Source organism: Pongo pygmaeus, chromosome 7 (genome assembly GCF_028885625.2).
Source record: "Pongo pygmaeus isolate AG05252 chromosome 7, NHGRI_mPonPyg2-v2.0_pri, whole genome shotgun sequence".
Taxonomy (NCBI): domain Eukaryota; kingdom Metazoa; phylum Chordata; class Mammalia; order Primates; family Hominidae; genus Pongo; species Pongo pygmaeus.
In genome coordinates this window covers 29185593-29208574 of record NC_072380.2, presented here as the reverse complement: position 1 = coordinate 29208574, position 22982 = coordinate 29185593, and the positions used below count along the sequence as shown (strand labels likewise).

The following is a 22982-nucleotide window of genomic DNA, read 5'->3' as shown; positions in this document are numbered from 1 at the left end:
GCACCTGTAATCCCAGCCACTAGGGAGGGTGAGGCAGGAGAATCGCTTGAACCCGGGAGGCGGAGGTTGCGGTGAGCCGAGAGCGCACCACCGCACTCCAGCCTGGGTGACAGAGCGCAACTCCATCTTAAAAAGCAAACAAACAACACATCTAGGCCTTGTTCTCAGCCTTCATTTTTCTTAAACTTTCAGGTTATTTAAAAAATAACATATATGAGCATTTTCTCTCTAGTTTAATACCACCCATCTTAAGCAGCTATAGATATAGTATGCTGTATTTCACTTGTTCTGGAGTTAACAAAGAGTTTTTTTAAAAAAATTCAGAGCAACTAATTTCTGTTCAGTTTAGGGAGGAGTTTTTAGGCACTCCTGTCATTGTCGTAAGACTCTTATCACTCTTTTAGTTTTCCAGAATCACAGCATTTTGCTGTCTAGCCTTGCCCCATGCATTTGTAGGTAATATAGTGGACATACTTAGAGATGTCAGAGTTGTCTTCACAATCAGGTTTAGTAGCTGATCTGAAAAATAATGAAATGTAACTAAAATTCCCTTCAGCAAGTAAGAGGATTTCTGAGGCAGTAAAGAAGTCGATTGAAGAGGTGCATCTGCCAGCCATTTTTTAGGAATGGGCTTCATTTTATTCTGTAGACCGAGTGTTGCCATACTTTATTTTATAAAGGGACAGATTGTAAATATTTTAGGATTTGCATGCCATGTGGTCTCTGTCAAAACTAGCCATAGACAGTATTAAACAAATGAGTCTGGTTGTGTTCCAGTAAAACTTGATAACCTGAAATTTGAATTTTACATAATTTTTATGTTATGAAATGTTCTTTTGATTTGTTTCAATCATTAAGAATGTAAAAGCCATTTCTTATTTCATACTGCATATTAAGCTGGTGACAAGCTGGATGAAGACTTTTTTTTTTTTTAGACAGGGTCTTGCTCTGTTGCCCAGGCTGGAGTGCAGTGGTGTGATCATGGCTCATTGCAGCTTTGACCTCCTGGGCTCAAGTGATCCTCCCATCTCAGCCTCCCAAATAGCTGAGACTACAGGTGCACACCACCATGGCTGGCTAATTTTTAAATTTTGATTTTGTAGAGATGGGGTCTCCCTATGTCACACAGGCTGGTCTTGAATTGCTGTGCTCAAGCAGTCATCCTGCCTCAGCCTCCCAAAGTGCTGGGATTATGTGTGTGAACCACTCTCCCCAACAAGACCCTATTTTTAAAGTTTTCAGATTAGCAAACATTCTTTAAGCATCCTTAATCCTTCATGGACACTTGAAAAACTAATAACTCATTTTGGATGAAGTGAGCATTATATCTTTTAAAATATATGTGTATAATTTTCTTATATGAATTGTTTAAATCAGTTTTAAGTATTATGTAGAAGTTTTATTTTTTTAATTTATTTTTCTGACAAGGTCTTGCTCTGTTGCCCAGGCTGGAGTGCAGTGATGTGATCATAGCTCACTGCAGCCTTGAACTCCTGGGCGCAAGTGATCCTCGTGTCTCAGCCTCTCAAGTAGCTGGGACCACAGGAATGTGCTACCATGCCTGGCTAATTAAAAAAATTTTTTTTGTAAAAATGAGGGCTTGGTATGTTGCCCAGGCTGTTATGTAGAAGTTTTTAAAGTAAACTGGCTAGATACTAAAAATCAGAAGCGATATCTTTTCTGGTAACTCTAGAAATATTAGTATTTAAGATTTTATTTATATAATACTTAGAATAAGTTAGATTATAACACATATCTAATGTCTTATAGACCACATGAATGGTGTCATTCACTTATAGCCAGTGATAAAATAATTTACTTGTTGATAGGAAAAATAGGCCTTTTAATTGTTTTGTGTAACTGAAATTAAATAGGAATATAAATGTTAGACCTTGAGTGCCTAGTTTTGAGGAGCACAGGGACTAGTTTTGCTCACACTGCACCCCCAGTGCCTACCACAGTCTTTAGAATGTAGTAGGTACCTGGTACATATTTGCGAAGGAGTAAATTAATGAAATCTTAGGTTCTTTGTTTGAAAGAAAATGGAATTCATCCTGGAGTGACTTTGGGACTGATTCAGTTAATTCGAAACTTGTGATTTCTAGATCAGATGAAATTATTGACTGTTAAAAAATGTACTTTTAGTAAGCCAACTTAGAAATATCTAGGAAGGGAGGAGCCAAGATGGCCGAATAGGAACAGCTCCGGTCTACAGCTCCCAGCGCCAGCGACGCAGAAGACGGGTGATTTCTGCATTTCCATCTGAGGTACCGTGTTCATCTCACTAGGGAGTGCCAGACAGTGGGCGCAGGTCAGTGGGTGAGCGCACCGTGCGCCAGCCGAAGCAGGGGCGAGGCATTGCCTCACTCGGGAAGCGCAAGGGGTCAGGGAGTTCCCTTTCCAGGGGTAACAGACGGCACCTGGAAAATCGGGCCACTCCCACCCGAATACTGTGCTTTTCCGACGGGCTTAGGAAACGGTGCCCCAGGAGAGTATAGCCCGCACCTGGCTCAGAGGGTCCTACGCCCACGGAGTCTCGCTGATCGCTAGCACAGCAGTCTGAGATCAAACAGCAAGTCGGCAGCGAGGCTGGGGGAGGGGCGCCCACCATTGCCCAGGCTCGCTTAGGTAAACAAAGCAGCCTGGAAGCTTGAACTGGGTGGAGCCCACCACAGCTCAAGGAGGCCTGCCTGCCTCTGTAGGCTCCACCTCTGGGGGCAGGGCACAGACAAACAAAAAGACAGCAGTAACCTCTGCAGACTTAAATGTCCCTGTCTGACAGCTTTGAGGAGAGCAGTGGTTCTCCCAGCACGCAACTGGAGATTTGAGAACGGGCTGACTGTCTCCTCAAGTGGGTCCCTGACCCCTGACCCCCGAGCAGCCTAACTGGGAGTCACCCCCCAGCAGGGGCAGACTGACACCTCACACGGCCAGCCAGGTACTCCAACAGACCTGCAGCTGAGGGTCCTGTCTGTTAGAAGGAAAACTAACAGAAAGGACATCCACACCAAAAACCCATCCGTACATCACCATCATCAAAGACCAAAAGTAGATAAAACCACAAAGATGGGGAAAAAACAGAGCAGAAAAACTGGAAACTCTAAAAAGCAGAGTACCTCTCCTCCTCCAAAGGAACACAGTTCCTCACCAGCAACAGAACAAAGCTGGACGGAGAATGACTTTGACGAGCTGAGAGAAGAAGGCTTCAGACGATCAAATTACTCCGAGCTACGGGAGGATATTCAAACCAAAGGCAAAGAAGTTGAAAACTTTGAAAAAAATTTAGAAGAATGTATAACTAGAATAACCAATACAGAGAAGTGCTTAAAGGAGCTGATGGAGCTGAAAACCAAGGCTCGAGAACTACGTGAAGAATGCAGAAGCCTCAGGAGCCGATGGGATCAAATGGAAGAAAGGGTATCAGCCCTGGAAGATGAAATGAATGAAATGAAGCGAGAAGGGAAGTTTAGAGAAAAAAGAATAAAAAGAAACGAGCAAAGCCTCCAAGAAATGTGGGACTATGTGAAAAGACCAAATCTACGTCTGATTGGTGTACCTGAAAGTGACAGGGAGAATGGAACCAAGTTGGAAAACACTCTGCAGGATATTATCCAGGAGAACTTCCCCAATCTAGCAAGGCAGGCCAACATTCAGATTAAGGAAATACAGAGAACGCCACAAAGATACTCCTCGAGAAGAGCAACTCCAAGACACATAATTGTCAGATTCACCAAAGTTGAAATGAAGGAAAAAATGTTAAGGGCAGCCAGAGAGAAAGGTCGGGTTACCATCAAAGGGAAGCCCATCAGACTAACAGCGGATCTCTCGGCAGAAACCCTACAAGCCAGAAGAGAGTGGGGGCCAATATTCAACATTCTTAAAGAAAAGAATTTTCAACCCAGAATTTCATATCCTGCCAAACTAAGCTTCATAAGTGAAGGAGAAATAAAATACTTTACAGACAAGCAAATGCTGAGAGATTTTGTCACCACCAGGCCTGCCCTAAAAGAGCTCCTGAAGGAAGCGCTAAACATGGAAAGGCACAGCCGGTACCAGCCACTGCAAAATCATACCGAAATGTAAAGACCATCGAGACTAGGAAGAGACTGCATCAACTAACGAGCAAAATAACCAGCTAACATCATAATGACAGGATCAGATTCACACATAACAATATTAACTTTAAATGTAAATGGACTAAATGCTCCAATTAAAAGACACAGACTGGCAAATTGGATAAAGACTCAAGACCCATCAGTGTGCTGTATTCAGGAAACCCATCTCACGTGCAGAGACACACATAGGCTCAAAATAAAAGGATGGAGGAAGATCTACCAAGCAAATGGAAAACAAAAAAAGGCAGGGGTTGCAATCCTAGTCTCTGATAAAACAGACTTAAACCAACAAAGATCAAAAGAGACAAAGAAGGCCATTACATAATGGTAAAGGGATTAATTCAACAAGAAGAGCTAACTATCCTAAATATATATGCACCCAATACAGGAGCACCCAGATTCATAAAGCAAGTCCTGAGTGACCTACAAAGAGACTTAGACTCCCACACATTAATAATGGGAGACTTTAACACCCCACTGTCAACATTAGACGGATCAACGAAACAGAAAATCAACAAGGATACCCAGGAATTGAACTCAGCTCTGCACCAAGCAGACCTAATAGACATCTACAGAACTCTCCACCCCAAATCAACAGAATATACATTTTTTTCAGCACCACACCACACCTATTCCAAAATTGACCATATACTTGGAAGTAAAGCTCTCCTTAATAAATGTAAAAGAACAGAAATTATAACAAACTATCTCTCAGATCACAGTGCAATCAAGCTAGAACTCAGGATTAAGAATCCCACTCAAAACCGCTCAACTACATGGAAACTGAACAACCTGCTCCTGAATGACTACTGGGTACATAACGAAATGAAGGCAGAAATAAAGATGTTCTTTGAAACCAACGAGAACCAAGACACAACATACCACAATCTCTGGGATGCATTCAAAGCAGTGTGTAGAGGGAAATTTATAGCACTAAATGGCCACAAGAGAAAGCAGGAAAGATCCAAAATTGACACCCTAACATCACAATTAAAAGAACTAGAAAAACAAGAGCAAACACATTCAAAAGCTAGCAGAAGGCAAGAAATAACTAAAATCAGAGCAGAACTGAGGGAAATAGAGACGCAAAAAACCCTTCAAAAAATAAATGAATCCAGGAGCTGGTTTTTTGAAAGGATCAACAAAATTGATAGACCGCTAGCAAGATTAATAAAGAAAAAGAGAAGAATCAAATAGATGCAATAAAAAATGATAAAGGGGATATCACCACCGATCCCACAGAAATACAAACTACCATCAGAGAATATTACAAACACCTCTACGCAAATAAACTAGAAAATCTAGAAGAAATGGATAAATTCCTCAACACATACACCCTCCCAAGACTAAACCAGGAAGAAGTTGAATCTCTGAATAGACCAATAACAGGAGCTGAAATTGTGGCAATAATCAATAGCTTACCAACCAAAAAAAGTCCAGGACCAGATGGGTTCACAGCCGAATTCTACCAGAGGTACAAGGAGGAGCTGGTACCATTCCTTCTGAAATTATTCCAATCAATAGAAAAAGAGGGAATCCTCCCTAACTCATTTTATGAGGCCAGCATCATCCTGATACCAAAGCCTGGCAGAGACACAACAAAAAAAGAGAATTTTAGACCAATATCCTTGATGAACATTGATGCAAAAATCCTCAATAAAATACTGGCAAACAGAATCCAGCAGCACATCAAAAAGCTTATCCACCATGATCAAGTGGGCTTCATCCCTGGGATGCAAGGCTGGTTCAATATACGCAAATCAATAAATGTAATCCAGCATATAAACAGAACCAAAGTCAAAAACCACATGATTATCTCAATAGATGCAGAAAAGGCCTTTGACAAAATTCAACAACCCTTCATGCTAAAAACTCTCAATAAATTAGGTATTGATGGGTCGTATCTCAAAATAATAAGAGCTATTTATGACAAACCCACAGCCAATATCATACTGAATGGGCAAAAACTGGAAGCATTCCCTTTGAAAACTGGCACAAGACAGGGATGCCCTCTCTCACCACTTCTATTCAACATAGTGTTGGAAGTTCTGGCCAGGGAAATTAGGCAAGAGAAGGAAATCAAGGGTATTCAATTAGGAAAAGAGGAAGTCAAATTGTCCCTGTTTGCAGATGACATGATAGTATATCTAGAAAACCCCATTGTCTCAGCCCAAAATCTCCTTAAGCTAATAAGCAACTTCAGCAAAGTCTCAGGATACAAAATCAATGTACAAAAATCACAAGCATTCTTATACATCAATAACAGACAAACAGAGAGCCAAATCATGAGTGAACTCCCATTCACAATTGCTTCAAAGAGAATAAAATACCTAGGAATCCAACTTACAAGGGATGTGAAGGACCTCTTCAAGGAGAACTACAAACCACTGCTCAAGGAAATAAAAGAGGATACAAACAAATGGAAGAACATTCCATGCTCATGGGTAGGAAGAATCAATATCATGAAAATGGCCATCCTTCCCAAGGTAATTTACAGATTCAATGCCATCCCCATCAAGTTACCAATGACTTTCTTCACAGAATTGGAAAAAACTACTTTAAAGTTCATATGGAACCAAAAAAGAGCCCGCATCGCCAAGTCAATCCTAAGCCAAAAGAACAAAGCTGGAGGCATCACGCTAGCTGACTTTAGACTATACTACAAGGCTACAGTAACCAAAACAGCATGGTACTGGTACCAAAACAGAGATATAGATCAATGGAACAGAACAGAGCCGTCAGAAATAATGCCACATATCTACAAGTATCTGATCTTTGACAAACCTGACAAAAACAAGAAATGGGGAAAGGATTCCCTATTTAATAAATGGTGCTGGGAAAACTGGCTAGCCATATGTAGAAAGCTGAAACTGGATCCCTTCCTTACACCTTATACAAAAATCAATTCAAGATGGATTAAAGACTTAAATGTTAGACCTAAAACCATAAAAACCCTAGAAGAAAACCTAGGCAATACCATTCAGGACATAGGCATGGGCAAGGACTTCATGTCTAAAACACCAAAAGCAATGGCAACAAAAGCCAAAATTGACAAATGGGATCTAATTAAACTCAAGAGCTTCTGCACAGCAAAGGAAACTACCATCAGAGTGAACAGGCAACCTACAAAATGGGAGAAAATTTTCGCAACCTACTCATCTGACAAAGGGCTAATATCCAGAATCTACAATGAACTCCAACAAATTTACAAGAAAAAAACAACCCCATCAAAAAGTGGGCAAAGGACATGAACAGACACTTCTCAAAAGAAGACATTTATACAGTCAAAAAACACATGAAAAAATGCTCACCATCACTGGCCATCAGAGAAATGCAAATCAAAACCACAATGAGATACCATCTCACACCAGTTAGAATGGCAATCATTAAAAAGTCAGGAAACAACAGGTGCTGGAGAGGATGTGGAGAAATAGGAACACTTTTACACTGTTGGTGGGACTGTAAACTAGTTCAACCCTTGTGGAAGGCAGTGTGGCGATTCCTCAGGGATCTAGAACTAGAAATTCCATTCGACCCAGCCATCCCATTACTGGGTATATACCCAAAGGACTATAAATCATGCTGCTATAAAGACACATGCACATGTATGTTTATTGCGGCATTATTCACAATAGCAAAGACTTGGAACCAACCCAAATGTCCAACAGTGATAGACTGGATTAAGAAAATGTGGCACATATACACCATGGAATACTATGCAGCCATAAAAAATGATGAGTTCACGTCCTTTGTAGGGACATGGATGAAATTGGAAATCATCATTCTCAGTAAACTATCGCAAGAACAAAAAACCAAACACCGCATATTCTCACTCATAGGTGGGAATTGAACAATGAGAACACATGGACACAGGAAGGGGAACATCACACTCTGGGGACTGTTGTGGGGTGGGAGGAGTGGGGAGGGATAGCATTGGGAGATATACCTAATGCTAGATGACGAGTTGGTGGGTGCAGTGCACCAGCATGGCACATGTATACATATGTAACTTACCTGCACGTTGCGCACATGTACCATAGAGCCTAAAGTATAATAATAATAATAATAAAAACAAAAAAAAAAAAAAAAAAAAAGAAATATCTAGGAAGACCAGACACAAAATTCCAGTGAAGTACTTTACAAATGGGCCGAGAGCTTCCAGTGTACCTGGCACCACACCAGGAATTTTAATGCGCCATCTCAACAACATGACTGAGTTAGACAAGCACCATGCAATAGATATATAATGCGAAGCATGTATTTAACTTACAATTTCCTGGGAGCCACGTTTAAGGAAGTAAAAAGAATACAGGTCAGATTAATTTTAATAACATTTGTTTAACCTAGTGTATTGAAAATACTGTCATATCAACTGTAGTATAAAAAAAGGTTGAGATATTCCCATCCTTCTTTCTGTACAAAGTCCTTGAAATCAGGTGTATATTTTACATTTCTAGCACATTGCAATTCAGACACTAAAGTTCCGTCGGAAATACTTGATCTGCATTTAGAATTCATAAAATTTATGGTTGAAAAAGCAGACCCACATGCCGAGGCTGTTCTAAACATACTTAAAAGCATTTCAGTGTTTAAGGTTATGCTTTATTAATTAAAATAAAAAATGGACTTTCTGAGTCACATTAGCCTCATTCTCAGCGCTGGGTCACCACCAGTGGCTGGTGGCTGCCATGTCAGGGCTGCTGCCATGTCAGGGCTGCTGCCCTGTTGGGGAAATTGGGAGGGTGCACACCTGTCTCAGGTTACAGAGCCTCGGGAGTAGCAGAACTGAGCTTTCCGTTGAGAAAGCACGGTTAAATGCTCAAACGTGACTGTAAGAGATTTCACTGACAGTGATTAAGAGTTACCAAGTCATTGTATTTGTGGAATGAATCAATCAGTAGAGCGTTTGTAGGAGGGATGGATCGAGCCGCAGAAATACACCATGCAGGACCTGCCAGCATTTCCCTGTCTGCTGCAGTGGGAAACCCTGGCAGCTGCAAGGTGGAGAGCGACAAGGTCACTTTTGTTTTTCGGAAAGCTCCCTCTGGCTGCAGTTTGGAAAGTGGATTTGAAGAGAATGGGGTTAGAAGACGCTATTCGAGTGCGGGTAGAACCCTCAGCAGGGATTGTCACGTGGGTGAGAAACCCACGATCGCCTTCTGGTGTTGAGTCCTTCGAGGCACTGCTTGGAGGGGCATGTGGCAGGCAGGGGCACAGTGGCTCGGGTGGGGGACGGCAGCCACCAGTCCGCTTCCCCGGTGACACCGCTTAGAGAATTCATGAGGATGGGATCACCCCCTTGCAGATAGGTGTGGAAACCTAGAGGTGATCAGGTTTTTACACAAAAGTTAGAATGCCTAGCCATGCATTTAAAATAACTATACCTGCCAGATGGACAAAAGTGCTGGTGCCGTTATGGCTCACGTATTCTATCCAGATCAGCCTGTCAAAGTCTGGAGCCTCCAGGCGCACAGGGTGGTCACTGAAGGCCTCACATGCCGGAGGCTGGTTCACAGGCTCCAGGCCAGGGCTGGACACATTCTCCCTGCTCGCCTCCCGGAAACTCTTCATTTTCCTCTCTTCCAGGCCCCTGGTCAGGACAACCTTAGAAAAGTGTTTCTATTGATTAGATTATTGCTGAGGCTTAATGTTTGGGTTGGTTTTTGTTGTTGTTGTTGTTGTTGTTGTTGTTTTTGAGACTGGGTCTCACTCTGTCACCCAGGGTGGATTGCAGTGGCGTGATCATGGCTTACTGCAGCCTCGACCTTCTGGGCTCAAGCAATTCTCAGCTCCCAAGTAGTTCAGACTATAGGTGTGCACCACCACGCCCAGCTAATTTAATCTTTGTAGAGATGGAGTTTCTCCATGTTTTCCAGGCTGGTCTCGAACTCCTAGGCTCAAGTGATCCTCCTGCCTCAGCCTCCCAAAGTGGTGGGATTGCAGGTGCAAGAGCCACTGCACACAGTGTCTGATTTGTATCCATTGTATGTTACTTTTATCAGGACATTTTTGGAGGTTAGCAGGTGTTTCCTTATATGCTTTAGCTCTGCTTCCTTTTGTTTCTCAGGTTTTTCACACTTCAGAAGCAGGAAAATGAAAGATTGGCTACTAGCTATTTGTAATAAAAATAAATCTTACATATCTTGTATATTCCATTAAAAAGTAATTTTCTATACTTGGATTTAAATCATTGGTTAGTGTTTAAAACAAGACTTAGAGGATTGTATTAGTTTAAGCACCATTAAAAAATGACATTTAAGAATTTCTGAAATTCAGGGTAAGGGGTGATTGTTAGCCATGAAAGGTTTATTTTCAAACAAGAAAAAATATGCATCAGAAAATTCAATGTTGGGGAAGTTCTGAAGTGATTTTTTTTTTTGCTTCAACTGGGACCTCTTTTCCCCTTTACCTCCCCTGATGCCCACATTTCAGAGTCTGTTCTTTCCCACATTTCTGTGTAACTGTACAATTTAGTCTTCTTTATGTCACTTGCTAAGTAGTTTATGCATTTGTTCATTCAGCAAACACTGAGCTACTGTTTTATGTAAGGAAATACAAGGATGAATGAGCCGTAGTCTGTCTCCTTCCAAGAGCCTGAAGTTAGAGAAGCCCCTTTAGAGCCACAAAAGCAGATGAAGAGACAGTGCAGGGTGATGTAGATACCATCATGTGTGAGTGTCTGCGGATGACACAGCGAAGCCGGTGGGCGCTGCTCCCTGCAGTTGCAGGAGAATTCGATCATGCATGAGCAGAGACTTAGAAATGAATCGGTATTCACTAGGTGGAACACGATTCCACGGGGGTGGAGTGGCGTGAGGAAGGTTCTGGAAAAGCCGTCCATTGAGGGAATTCTGAATGGAAGAGCCATCCATTGAGGGAATTCTGAGTGGCCTAGTAGAGCAAGCAAGGCAAGGTGTGACCCCTTGGAGATTTTGTATGTCATGTCAAGGGGTTAATTTTATTCTTCTTGGCAAAGGGGTCTCCAAAACAGCTTTTATTCCAAGTTTTGAAATTCTGACCTCATCTCCCGTGTGTTCATGTGGAATGTGAAAGTCAGAGTTAAAACACAGTACAGTATGATGAGAGCAGTGACTGGCACCTTTTCCCTGAAATATTTCTAAGCCATTCTGTTGCCTGTAAGCTACTCATCTGTTCAGTTTCAGCAACGCTCAGTAGACAGCGTGATTGCAGGTTCAGCCAGCACTTGAGAACTTAGTCCTTTTCCATCTCTGTCACTCACTTACAGGGCAACGTGAATACATTTAACCATTAGGTAAATGCTTTCTGAGCCTCGGTTTCTGTAGTGTGAAATGTAGATAATTATACTCATATTCACTTGCCTCATGGGACTTCTCCTTAATATTTATAGCTGCAAAATACTTCACAGTCATTTTTATTAATAGTTACCAGATGTGTCATAAGGATTAATGAACTTATGATCTGAAATGTTTTGAGCCCCTGAAATAGGAGGTGACTGCCTGCTTAGGGGAGATGTAGAAGAGCATAAAGGTGCAAACAGACACACTTGAAAACTTCAGCTATTACATGTGAAGGACGATGGCACGGTTACGATTTCAGTATTCTTGATGGGTATATTTGGCATCCTTAAAAAGGTTGCTGAACTCATACCCAAGGCCTGTGCCAAAAGCCCCCTTCATGTGGTGTTAACACCCGTTCTATTTATGACCCCTTCCTCCTCTGAATCCTCTCTTTTTTTTTTTTTTTTTTTTTTCTGAAATGGAGTTTCACTATTGTTGGCCAGGCTGGAGTGATGCAATGGTACTATTTTGGCTCACTGCAACCTCCACCTCCCAGGTTCAAGCAATTCTCCTGCCTCAGCCTCCCAAGTAGCTGGGATTACAGGCATCTGCCACTATGCCCTGCTAATTTTTTTTTTTTTTTTTTTTTTTTTTTGGATTTTTAGTAGAGACACGGTTTCACCATGTTGGACAGGCTGGTCCCAAACTCCTGACCTCAGGTGATCCTCCTGCCTCGGTCTTCCAAACTGCCGGGATTATAGGTGTGAACCACTGCGCCTGGCCTCCTCTCTGCTTTTGAAGCTTCCACTCCACTGTCACATTCCTTGATTTTAGTGATTTGCTCATGTGTTCCCCACCAATCAGGTTGCCCATCTGTTGAGAGCAAAGCCCATGCCTCTGATGTTGATGTTGCCCGAGGCACCTGGTGCCATGCCCCCCACATGGTAGGACCTGATGCAGTCTCTGTTGAGCTGAACTTTTTTATGTGGAGGGTGAGAACCAAAGTGGCAGTCAGTCCAGTCCCTGAGTCCATTTCAGCAAATATTTAATAAGCATCTATCTACTGGGTTTTTCTAATCACACTGGGTCCTGAAGGAAAGTGTAACTTGTTTGCATGTTCTATTTCAGACGGCAGGAATCATGTGATTTTAGAAAAGGTTTCATGTTAGGCGCTTAACATCCCATCCTTGGGGTATTAGCATTTTTAGGCTTTAAGGGGAATAAAATTCACCTTAGTGGAAACAGTTGTTCCCTAATCTTGTCCACTTTAGGTAAGATGTAGCTGAAGAATGCAGGTATTTTGGAGTTTGAGAAATGTTTTTTCTCCTTTTGTCATGAGATATACCCTTGAACACCTTCCCATTTGTGGGGACGTTAAATACTATAGGCAGAAAAATGAAGATACGAGCCCTGGCATGCGAGGACTGCCTGGCAGTGTGGGACGCGCGCTTGAGCCTCACTTTCTTCTCTGGGAGGTAGCAGTAGGCAGGGCCATGGAGAGCAGCAGCGGGGACAGAAGGAGCTGAGTGCTGGGAGGGGCGCAGAGGGGAGACTGTTCTGGTCAAGGAATTGAGGTGGAGGCCGAAGGTCTTGTTCTTCAGGCCTTGTCATGTGCAGTGGCCTAACTGCCACCAGGGGACCCTCCCTCATTCTGTCCCATTGGCTGCTCACATAGTGTTTAATGCACCCTGGTCCTAGCTGTCCCTGGCCTCAGACCACCCCAGGAACTCCCCAGTGTTTGCAGGGTAAAGTACACATTCCTTTTGTTCATTTCCTTGGTCCTTCCACCTTAGTTTCTTTTTTTCTTCTATGACACGGGGTCTTGCTTTGTTGCCCAGGCTGGAGTGTGGTGGTGTGATCATAGCTCACTGCAGCCTCAAACTCCTGGGCTTAAGTGATCCTCCTGCCTCAGCCTCCTGAGGAGCTGGGACTGCAGGTGTGCACCACCACATCTGGCTCCAGTCCTTCCAGGTCTTTAAGCCTGATTGCTGCGTTTCCTCTCGAGTTCTCTCTACTGTGTCTTTTCTCAAATCCTGCCAGTGCCCCCTTACCTTCTGTGGAATCAATTCCCTCTTATACTTTTCTTCCAAAAGCAGCCCCAAGGCACGAGTGGTCATAGTGGTGCCCTTAGGTGAAGCAAGGCTATTCCATGCTTGTAAATATGGTGAGCACCCTGCTGAGCGGGCTGGCTTCTTTGGGACTCTTCTTCCTACGGCTGGAGTCCAGGCTCCCCAGTAGGAAGGAAGGCCTGGGCAGTCCGGCTGCACGCCTGCAGGCTCTGTCTAGAAGACCTGACTCCATCGAGACCTCAGGTGCCCAGACGCACAAGAGCCAAAGCACCAGGACTCCCGAGGGCTGGGAGAAGGGCGATGGGAGAGGTGGAGTCCACATCTCTGGGCAGTTGAAGTTCAGTAACCGAGCAGCCACCAGCTGTGCCCTGTGGACCCAACAAGGAAGAAGCCCTACCCGCAGCTGTCCTGGCAGAATGGAGCCCTCGTGAGAGCCCAGCATGGGAGGCCAGGCCTGGTTCCTGCAGTTGGGTAGGGAGAGGGTGAGGAGCAGAAGTGGCGTGTTCCCAGCTTCTTCCGGGATGAGCACATCTGCTCGGCTGCTTCTGTGTCCCACAGCCACTCCGCAGCAACAGAAGGATGCTCTGGTTCCTTCTCTCCCCCGCCTTCCCTTTTCCTGACTCTGATGATTCTTTCCTTCTCTCTTTAATGTTCCCTGGCCCACGTGTCCACAAGTAACCAGGCCCTTTCCTGTGGTTCTTATCTCCTCCGCCTGCTCTGTCACTGGAGTTGCATTACTGATCTGCCTCTTTGGACTTTAAATATTCTTCCGGTCATGTTGTGTCCCCGCCCGGTCAGTCTCTCTGGCCTTCAGCTGTCTTCTTGCTTTGCTCAGGACTCAGTGGGGACCCCCTTCCTCTCCTGAGTAGGGTTAGTTTCCGATGCCCAGGGCCTTCTGCAGACCTGTGCCTGCCATCTTGGGCTCTGGATTTGTGCTCCAGCCAGCCTGGCCTCCTTCCTGCTCCCCTCCTGTGACTACACTCCTTCCTCTCCCCAGCCATCAGAGCCTGGCATGGCTTTCACCTCCTGCCGGAGGTCTTTCTATATCTTTCCTGTCTCATAATGCTTGTCTGTGCAGGCCCAGTCCTCGGTTCACATGTGCATATGTAATTGGAGGGAGGGAGCGTCGTGTGTGTAAGTGCACCACGTGTGTTGGTGATCTTGGCATGCGGCCTGTTTCCCTGGCTGGGGGAGGAGCCCCTTGCTGGGTCCCTTGTTCCTTGGAGGGTGTAGAGCCCCTCACATTTGCACACCTGATGGGCCGATTGCCCTCGGGCAGGTCTTGGCCCTCCAGCCTATGCAGCGGAAGCCTTTCTGCTACCCCTGTTCTGTCCTCTCGACCCCTGACCTGCATACTTGCCTCCTCAGCCCGTGCCCCGCATCATGGTGCAGTCAGCCAGCCCGGACGTCAGGGTGACCAGGATGGAGGAGGTGAGTCTGTTGGGCCACGGGTGGCCACCCCACTTACAGCGAGCGGGTGGCCCTGATGCTGAAACTGTTGAGTCCACACCCACAGTTTTTGATGTTAGCATTCCTGTTTTGGTAATTAGTTATAATATAGGTCACTGCCTTCTCCCTATTTTCCTTGTTATACTTTTCTATTTTCAACTTGTTAATCATATGATTGCTAAACTTTTAGGTGCTTGACTGCTAATGTAGTCTGCTGCCTTAATAGCCCACAGCTAGGCAGAGGAGATTTCTATAAACAGAACAATCTCCTTCTTCTAAATGTTTGCTTAATTCTCAGTTTTAAATTTCATTCTGATTCATGATATCAGCGTGAAAAGACGAATGCTAAGCTGTGGAGAAAATAGTCTCTTATGATCTCCCACAGATCAACAGCACTTCTAATCTTATGAATAGCAAATCTATTTTCTCCCACTGCGCTTTCATTCTCTTAGGAAATGCTGTATCTTCTTAGGAAAATTTTCTTTATTAAAACAACAGCAACAGAGGCACAATAATTAGAAAGAATATTCAGATCTCCATGAATTCGCTTCTATCTGAATGACCTTTTACCCCAGTGCACACTGGGCATTCACGAATTTGCTGTGGCTGGGATCGGGGTGCCCCCTCCCCTGGGAGTGGTGCTGGTCTCTTCGCTGAGGCAGGTTTGAGTGTCCCCAGTCAGCAGGATGGTCAGAGCAGGCCCCTTGCCAGTGAAGGCAGCAGCTTCTGTAGCTCATCATGGTGGTTTTCCAAGCTTGGGCTTTCGCAGAAGTCTCCAGAAATGTCTCCTTCAGTGGCAAGGGTATAATCCAGAGATGGCATCTGGGTTTCAACTCACAAATCAACTCTAGTCGAGTGGGGACGGGGCCTGGGGTGCCACCATCCTGCTCCCTGCTTTGTTGACACTGCAACTCTGCCCCCAATTCCTGCCTTTTCGCATAGTGCAGCCTTGGATAAGGGCTTTCCCCTCTGGAGGCCTGCTGTAGAATAATGCGATGATCCTTCCAGCCCAGCCCAAGCCAGTGACTTACATGGAAGCCAACGGGATGATGATACTTGCAAATCTGAGGCATGCAGCTGGCCTCATCCTGGAACGGCCTGGCCTGGGGGAGTGCCAGTGGCTGGCCTCACCCGGGGTGGGGGCAGGGGGAACAGAAGCCATTTCAGGACCCTGGTTACCATTCAGATTCCTGGCTCTCATAGTTTTGCGTATTCTTCCCTGCTGGGTCAGTGATATTAAAACTAAAATAGAAGAGAATAAATAAAACATGGACAATGTGCAAAGGAAAAATGATTGAAGGATTGACTAATCTTTTAGAGTATTTATGCTGGTGACAGTTATTGATCTGTTGGATTGAGTAAATTTTGCAGCCTAGAGATTCATCACAAAAATGGGCTGTTAATCTCAAGAGGTGCCGTTAGTTTCATACCCTGAAAGTGTGGCTGGTGGGGAAAAGAGGGCCCCTGGAAACGGGAATATAAAGGACAGTTCCTGGGAAAACGCATGATTTATCAAGCTGCTGAGGTAAGCCAAGTAACTGTAAGAGACTTATAGATCTCAGCCACTTCCCCATTCAAATAAATCCCGTATTTCAAATGGAAAATGACCATTCCTGTAATATAAATAATTTTTCCGTAAATATCGGAAAATATATTTCTTCTGGATAGCAGTGCTCTCCACCCCACCAATCTCATTCCCTGTTCCTGCCTTCTCCTTTTCTCCGGTCACTGTGAATAGGAATAGAAAGATGATCTGGCAGTCTCTTCACATGGCCTCAGTTATAGATGAGAGAATACCCCAGAAACAATAGGATTTGGGCAAGCGGTGGCTGCTATCCCTCATGAGATGTGGGCGTTGCGTGTGTGTGTGTCCTCTGCCTGGGTGACTCAGACAGAGTGACCGACATGAGGAGAGCCGCTGGCCTCACTTGGTGGCTTCTCCCGGGGGGCTGCTTTCTGGCCTCTCTCCAGAGTCCGAGCCCCCCCCCCCCCCCAACCTCTGACATGGCACCTGCTTTCCATAGCAGCCAGAGCAGCAGCCTTGGAGAGAAAGGGCCACGGCCCACAGGGAGCCTTCGTCCCCCTCCTCGTCCCCCTCCTCATCCCCCTGCTGCCTTGCTCGGGATGCCCAGCCAGGCTGCAGGCCCGTGGCTCCTTGTTGGTGCCTGAGCTGTCCAGGCTGTGCCGAGTGTGTTCCGGTCCTCCGATGAGATCATTGTTTAGGTTTTGCCGAACAGAAAAGTGCTCTTCTGGTCTCTTTAGTGACTCAGTCTCTTGGTGAGGTTGGGGGTGGGCAGGGGCTTTGTCTCCATGGGAGGAAATCTAACTAGCCCTAGCAGGATTTTAGTGTGCACCTACTGTGTGCTGCACTCTGTGGCGAGCGGCCTTGGTCTTTGTAGCGTGCTGGCCCTGCATGGCAGGCCCTGGATTCTATTCTGTATGAAAGGTAAAAAGTAGATGGGGCAGGGGCTGTGGCCATGGTCAGTGCTCTTGAGCCTGGGCACACAGCACAGGGCCTGTGGGGTGCACCGTCGGCCCCTCAACCTTTGTCACTTTGGAAGCCAGGGCCATGCAGTCCTAAGTGGCAGAACCAGTGTGGGAACCAGGGCCTGGCCGGGTCCCAGCCATGTTCTTTCTTTCTTTATTTTATGGAGATGGAGTCTCACTATGTTGCCCAGGCTGTTCTTGAACTCCTGGGCTCAAGCGATCTTCCGCCTTGCCCTCCATAAGCACTGGGGTTACAGGCTGAGCCACTGCCCCTGGCCTCATGCTCTTTTCCAAGTCAAAGCTGCCTGTTTGGTTCTTTTTCTGTTTTCTGTTCTCAGCCCCTGCTTCCCCCTGTCCTGCTGCAGGCTCAGCCGGAGATGGGCCCTGACGTGCTGGTGCAGACGATGGGGGCCCCGGCCTTGAAGATCTGCGACAAACCCGCCAAAGTGCCTTCCCCGCCGCCTGTCATAGCTGTCACAGCGGTCACCCCGGCTCCGGAGGCACAGGACGGGCCCCCCAGCCCCCTGAGTGAAGCCTCTAGCGGGTACTTCTCCCACAGCGTCTCCACCGCGACCCTGTCAGACGCCCTGGGCCCCGGCCTGGACGCTGCGGCCCCGCCCGGGTCCATGCCCACCGCCCCTGAGGCTGAGCCCGAGGCGCCCATCAGCCACCCCCCGCCGCCCACGGCCGTCCCCGCCGAGGAGCCCCCTGGCCCCCAGCAGCTCGTGAGTCCCGGCCGGGAGCGCCCCGACCTCGAGGCCCCGGCACCCGGCTCCCCCTTCCGCGTCCGGAGGGTGCGGGCCTCGGAGCTGCGCTCCTTCTCGCGCATGCTGGCCGGGGACCCCGGCTGCTCCCCGGGGGCCGAGGGGGATGCGCCGGCCGCGGGCGCCGGAGGACAGGCCCTGGCCTCTGATTCTGAGGAAGCTGACGAGGTCCCGGAGTGGCTCCGAGAGGGCGAGTTCGTCACCGTGGGCGCCCACAAAACGGGCGTGGTGAGATACGTGGGGCCCGCCGACTTCCAGGAGGGCACGTGGGTCGGCGTGGAGCTTGACCTGCCCTCAGGTGGGTACCGGGCACTCCGGGCTCCAGGGTGGTCCCGGCAGTCTGGGGAAGCAGGAGCGTGGCCGGCCTGGGAGGGGACAGGGACAGGGTCCGGGCAGGAGAGGAGGGGCCGGGAGGCAGCGGCTTGGCTGAAGCTGCAGGAGCGGCTGGGCCTGCAGGGGTGAGGCTGGGGGCAGGGTTAGTCCCTGGAGACCTCATGGAAGATTCCTGATGATTTTGGCTACAAAGATCCTGTACCCATCCCCGCCATCGCCATGGCTGTTCCTGCTTTTGTTCTGGTCTCCCCTGCCCTCTGCACGCCCTGGGCTCTGCTTTCTCATCCTTCACCTTAGAGCATCTCCCCTTCGCCGTTCCAGGAGGCTCTTCCTCACCCCATCCGGACACATCTCGCTGGCCTCTGACTCGCCCTCATTTGGCAGTTTTGCCAGTTTCCATTTCATAGATTCAGCAAAAGAACCATTCTCCCGCCACCCAGCCCAGGCCTGGGTCCAGATGGAGAAGGGTCTGTTCCCCCACGGGGCAGGCCAGTTGTGCCTTAGTGGCTGGCCTGCACCTGCGCTTCCACAAGGCACTCCCCAGGGCCTGTCACCTCCTACCTGAGGCTGCAGGACTGGGGCTGTGCATCCTTGGTCACCACTGCTCACTGTCCTGGGAGGCGGTCACCCCAGGCCCTGGCCACATTCATTTAGCTAGTCCCTGCCAGACAATGGCCAGTGTCCGAGTGCTGGCTGTGTAGGGCCTGTGCCAGGGGTTGGCAGTGTGGGCACATGGCCTCTGCAGAGGTAAGAGAGGTGCAGGGGGGCGTCTGCAGCTGGGCTGCCCTCCATGTCACCCTCTCCTTCCCCCGCAGGTAAGAATGACGGTTCCATCGGCGGGAAGCAGTACTTCAGGTGTAACCCTGGCTACGGGCTGCTGGTCAGGCCCAGCCGGGTCCGCAGGGCCACGGGCCCCGTGCGGCGGCGCAGCACAGGACTCCGGCTGGGTGCCCCCGAGGCCCGCCGGAGTGCCACCCTCTCGGGCTCTGCCACCAACCTGGCCTCGCTGACAGCTGCCCTGGCCAAAGCCGACAGGAGCCACAAGAACCCTGAGAACCGGAAATCCTGGGCCAGCTGAGCCACTGCCTTAGGGCGAACTCTTCTGGGGGTGCCCGGCCCCTTTTGAGCCCTGCCAGTGACAGCCCTGGGGAGCCAGGAGCCCAGTGGCCCCATCCCCAGGGGCAGGGCAATGAATGCTTTTTGCACGACACAGGGCTGGTGACCTCCCTGGGCCTCTGGAAGCTTTGTTTCTTCTGTACCCGGGTAAAGTGGGGGCCTCAACTGTGCCGCCTCAGGTGGATGGAAGGTTCTGGGTGCCCGCAGGGGCTGGGGGATGCTAGGACTGAGGCCCTGGGTGGTGCAGCGCCTGGTCATCTCACTGTGTGCCTGTGCCTGGGGCCTTATGTTGCTCTTTCTATCATTTCCATTCTGGTGGCCCCACTAATGTCTTAACCTAAACCATAATTGTAACCAGTGCCTTTCCTCCCTACTGGAGGGCAAGCCCCCCCACCCACCCAGGATGTCCTGGCTCACTCCGCAAGCCCCCCAGCCTCCCACCCTGGTCCCAGGTTCCACAAGTGCCTCTGGGGGGCCCTGGGCTCTGGCAGATGGTCCTGGTGCCCCAGACGGGGGCCGAGGGCCTGAGCCCCCCCATCTCTCCTCTGCCAGGGTTTCTTAGCAGTTTCTCTGTGGGTGTCTTGGCATCTTTACACCTGGAAAGTCTCTTATGTTTGCCGTTTATTCCCTTCACAGAAGGCTTGGAATGTATTTATTTATATTTATTTTTTCAAAATCCGAAATCATTTGCGAGCTGCAATCGTCGTCTGCCTGTGTGTGGGGGCCCAGGGCCTGCCTTGCACGTTGCAGCCTCTCTGGCCATTGCAGAGCTGCTGGCCTCCTGCCCAGGTGGAGGGTCGTGGGGACGGCAGAGGATAAAGCCCCCTCCTCACATCCCTCTATTGCGGATCCACAGTGGCCTTACTCTTAACTTGGATGAGAGCAAAAACCTGGGAGAATGATGTGCTTCTGTAGTCGGTGACAAAGGAAGAGGCATTGCTATTTTATTTGGTGCACTTTTGGTTTCTAGGAAGGTCTTTGGGTCATTTTAACTTCTTGGCAACTCCCAGACTCTGAGAGTGTGGGGCTGGGGCCTGGCGGCCGGGCTGGTGCAGGGAGTGTGCTGGTTTGTCTCCAGACCCTCTCAGCAGCCACGCCCCCAGGCCCACCGTGCATGGTGCAGGCGGGACAGCCGGAAGCTTCCGGGGTGGCCTCCACCTCCTTGCTGGGGCACTTCTGCTCCCGGAGCCTTTGGTGCCAGGTTTGTGGGATAGGGGTTAGCATCTATGTGTGGAAGGCCACCAATCTAGGGACAGGAGTCCTGGGTCAAGATTCACACAGCCACTCTTGGAGCTGGTTTCTAGTTCTCACGTTTAGTCAACACCTAGAAAGCGCTGCGGAAGGCTCTGGTTCTCTGGGGACTTAAAGCCGCCAACGGAGTAGTCTCCATGGGGGGCCTGTCCCAGCCCTGGCTGTGAGGACGGGTTGTCTTTCTCTCCCCAGTTGGCGAGGGACACGAAGGCTGAGGCCGGGCTGGCAGAGGGCCTGGCCCCTTGGGGGAGGTGCTCCTCCAGGGCTCTCCCTGTCCTTAGCCGGTTTTGAGGGAACCCTGTGGCACCTGTCCCTGGATGAAGAGCTGTCCCCTCTGCCTTGCCCTTTAACTCAACCCGCTTCCCAGCACAGCGGCTTTCTTTTTAAAACCTGTTTCACTGAGAAGTTTGTTTTTGGGTCCGCTGGTGTCACTGTGGCCTGGGTGACAGGCCAGCACTGCTCTTTGCCTGAGGGGGAACGCCTGGGCCGTGTAGTGGGGACGCTCTGGGAATGGTGGCGGACGGGCAGTGTGGGTGGGACCTGGCACTTTGTGGTGGCTGAGCCATCCACCCAGCAGCGGCCTCCTGTAGCACCGTCTCGGGAAAGTCCTGGGGGACATGTGTGTCGTGCTTTTTACCAGCGGTTTGACTTACAGTGGAGTAGAACGAGCCAGAGTTCCTGACTTGAGCAGGTGGATTTGGGCCCAGGCCCTGTTCACTCTTGCTTCTCGGTGCGGACTAATGTCAGCTTGTGGCTGGGAAAGAGGGACGTGCAGTGACATGGTCACCAAGGCAGTGAGCCCCGCCGACCCCGGGCCAGCACTTGGCAGGCAGGAGGTGCGGTCTCGAGAGTGGCAGGCCAGGGCGGGCTGGCCTCCATCTTCTATCTTCTTTTCTTGCCTCCCTGAGCAGCAGACTCACCTCCAAGAGCGCCTGTCCGCCCACCCGCCTTAGGACTCCCGATGCGCTCCTGGAAGGCCCCAGGAGTGGCACCTTAGTGTGGGTCGGCCTGCAGATGGCACCCAAGGCCGGGAAGGGCAGTAACTGCACACGCGGCGCTGTCAGAGACGCGGGTGGGGGATGCTTCTGGGGGCCCTGCCTCCCCATTGTGTGCCCAGAACATCCCTGGCCCCACCCCGTCACTTCCCTTGGGCCCTTATGAAGGACTGAGGCTCCAGGGTGAGAAGGCTTACTTCTGCCCCAGGCACTGCGTCCGGCAGCAGAGGGGACAGGGGGCAGGTGTGTGACTGGGTTCCTGAGTACCCAGGCCTGACCAGAGGGAGCGGGAGGGCAGAGGTGAGGGGGAAGGCATTTCTGGGCCCACCAAGGTTCAACAAGAGAACGGAGCTGGGAATGTGACTGCTGGAGCCTGAGAGGTGGAGGAGTTCAGATCCCCTGTTACTTCCTAGCATTTTCTCCTCTTGCCTTAAAAGTTCCCTGTATGTGAAACAGGAAGTCCTGAGTGTTTGTTGGTGGCTATGCGCACACACACAAGACGGGAGTCACCCTGTGCTTCCTGCCCAAGATACTGACCCATTGAACCCCAAAGCATCTTTCCGCAAAGTCCGTGGTGCCTTCCTGGTGGGCTGCAGACACTAATGGTGTTGGGGGGGAGGGGGGTCTTGGAACAGCTTCTCTATGTGTGGATTCGTGTAAATGCGAAGAGTTCACATATAAAGAAGTGACTTTGATTCCGTGATTATATTGATTTGGTACACAGTAAATGGGAGTTTAAAAAATCCAAAGACTCTAATGACTTGTAAAGACTCTAATGATTTGTATCATGTAATGAACTAAACCACCTGTAATTTTGTACCATATATGTCTTTCCATCAAATGACCAACAGCTTCTCAATAAAACCAGATGATTTCTCACCTGCATCATGTCTGAGGCCAGTCTTGTTGCTTCTCCTTCCCCTGACCCCCACATAGGGTTTTGGGGCTCCTGGCAGGCCATCCTGTCATGGTGTGGCCTTGTTCTCAGCAAAGGTGGTGGTGGGGCTTTTGCAGACTGAGACTGGGAGGAGGAGGATCGGGGAACAGCAGCAGGCCGTGCTCGCCTCCCCAGCCCATGGACTCCAGAGGCTGAACTCTTCATGATTTGGACTTAAGAGCCCAGGGAGGCCCCCCCGGTTCCGAG

The 22982-nt window shown here is 48.7% G+C and overlaps 1 protein-coding gene across 4 annotated transcripts in view; it reads left to right on the top strand.

Moving 5' to 3' along the window:
* The window catches only part of KIF13B (kinesin family member 13B), a 200931-nt gene extending 178208 nt beyond the window's left edge, over positions 1 to 22723 (top strand). Inside the window, exons 38-40 of one of the 4 annotated variants that reach the window (XM_054499488.2) lie at positions 14812 to 14874; positions 17745 to 18441; positions 19292 to 22723. In XM_054499488.2, coding sequence (XP_054355463.2) covers positions 14812 to 14874; positions 17745 to 18441; positions 19292 to 19554 — 1023 coding nt within the window. In that variant the 3' untranslated portion in view covers positions 19555 to 22723. Of the gene's footprint in view, positions 1 to 14811; positions 14875 to 17717; positions 18442 to 19291 lie in introns of all 4 variants that reach the window. The other 3 variants (XM_054499487.2, XM_054499490.2, XM_054499489.2) reach the window with 3 other exon arrangements.
* The last annotated feature ends 259 nt before the right edge of the window (positions 22724 to 22982 follow it).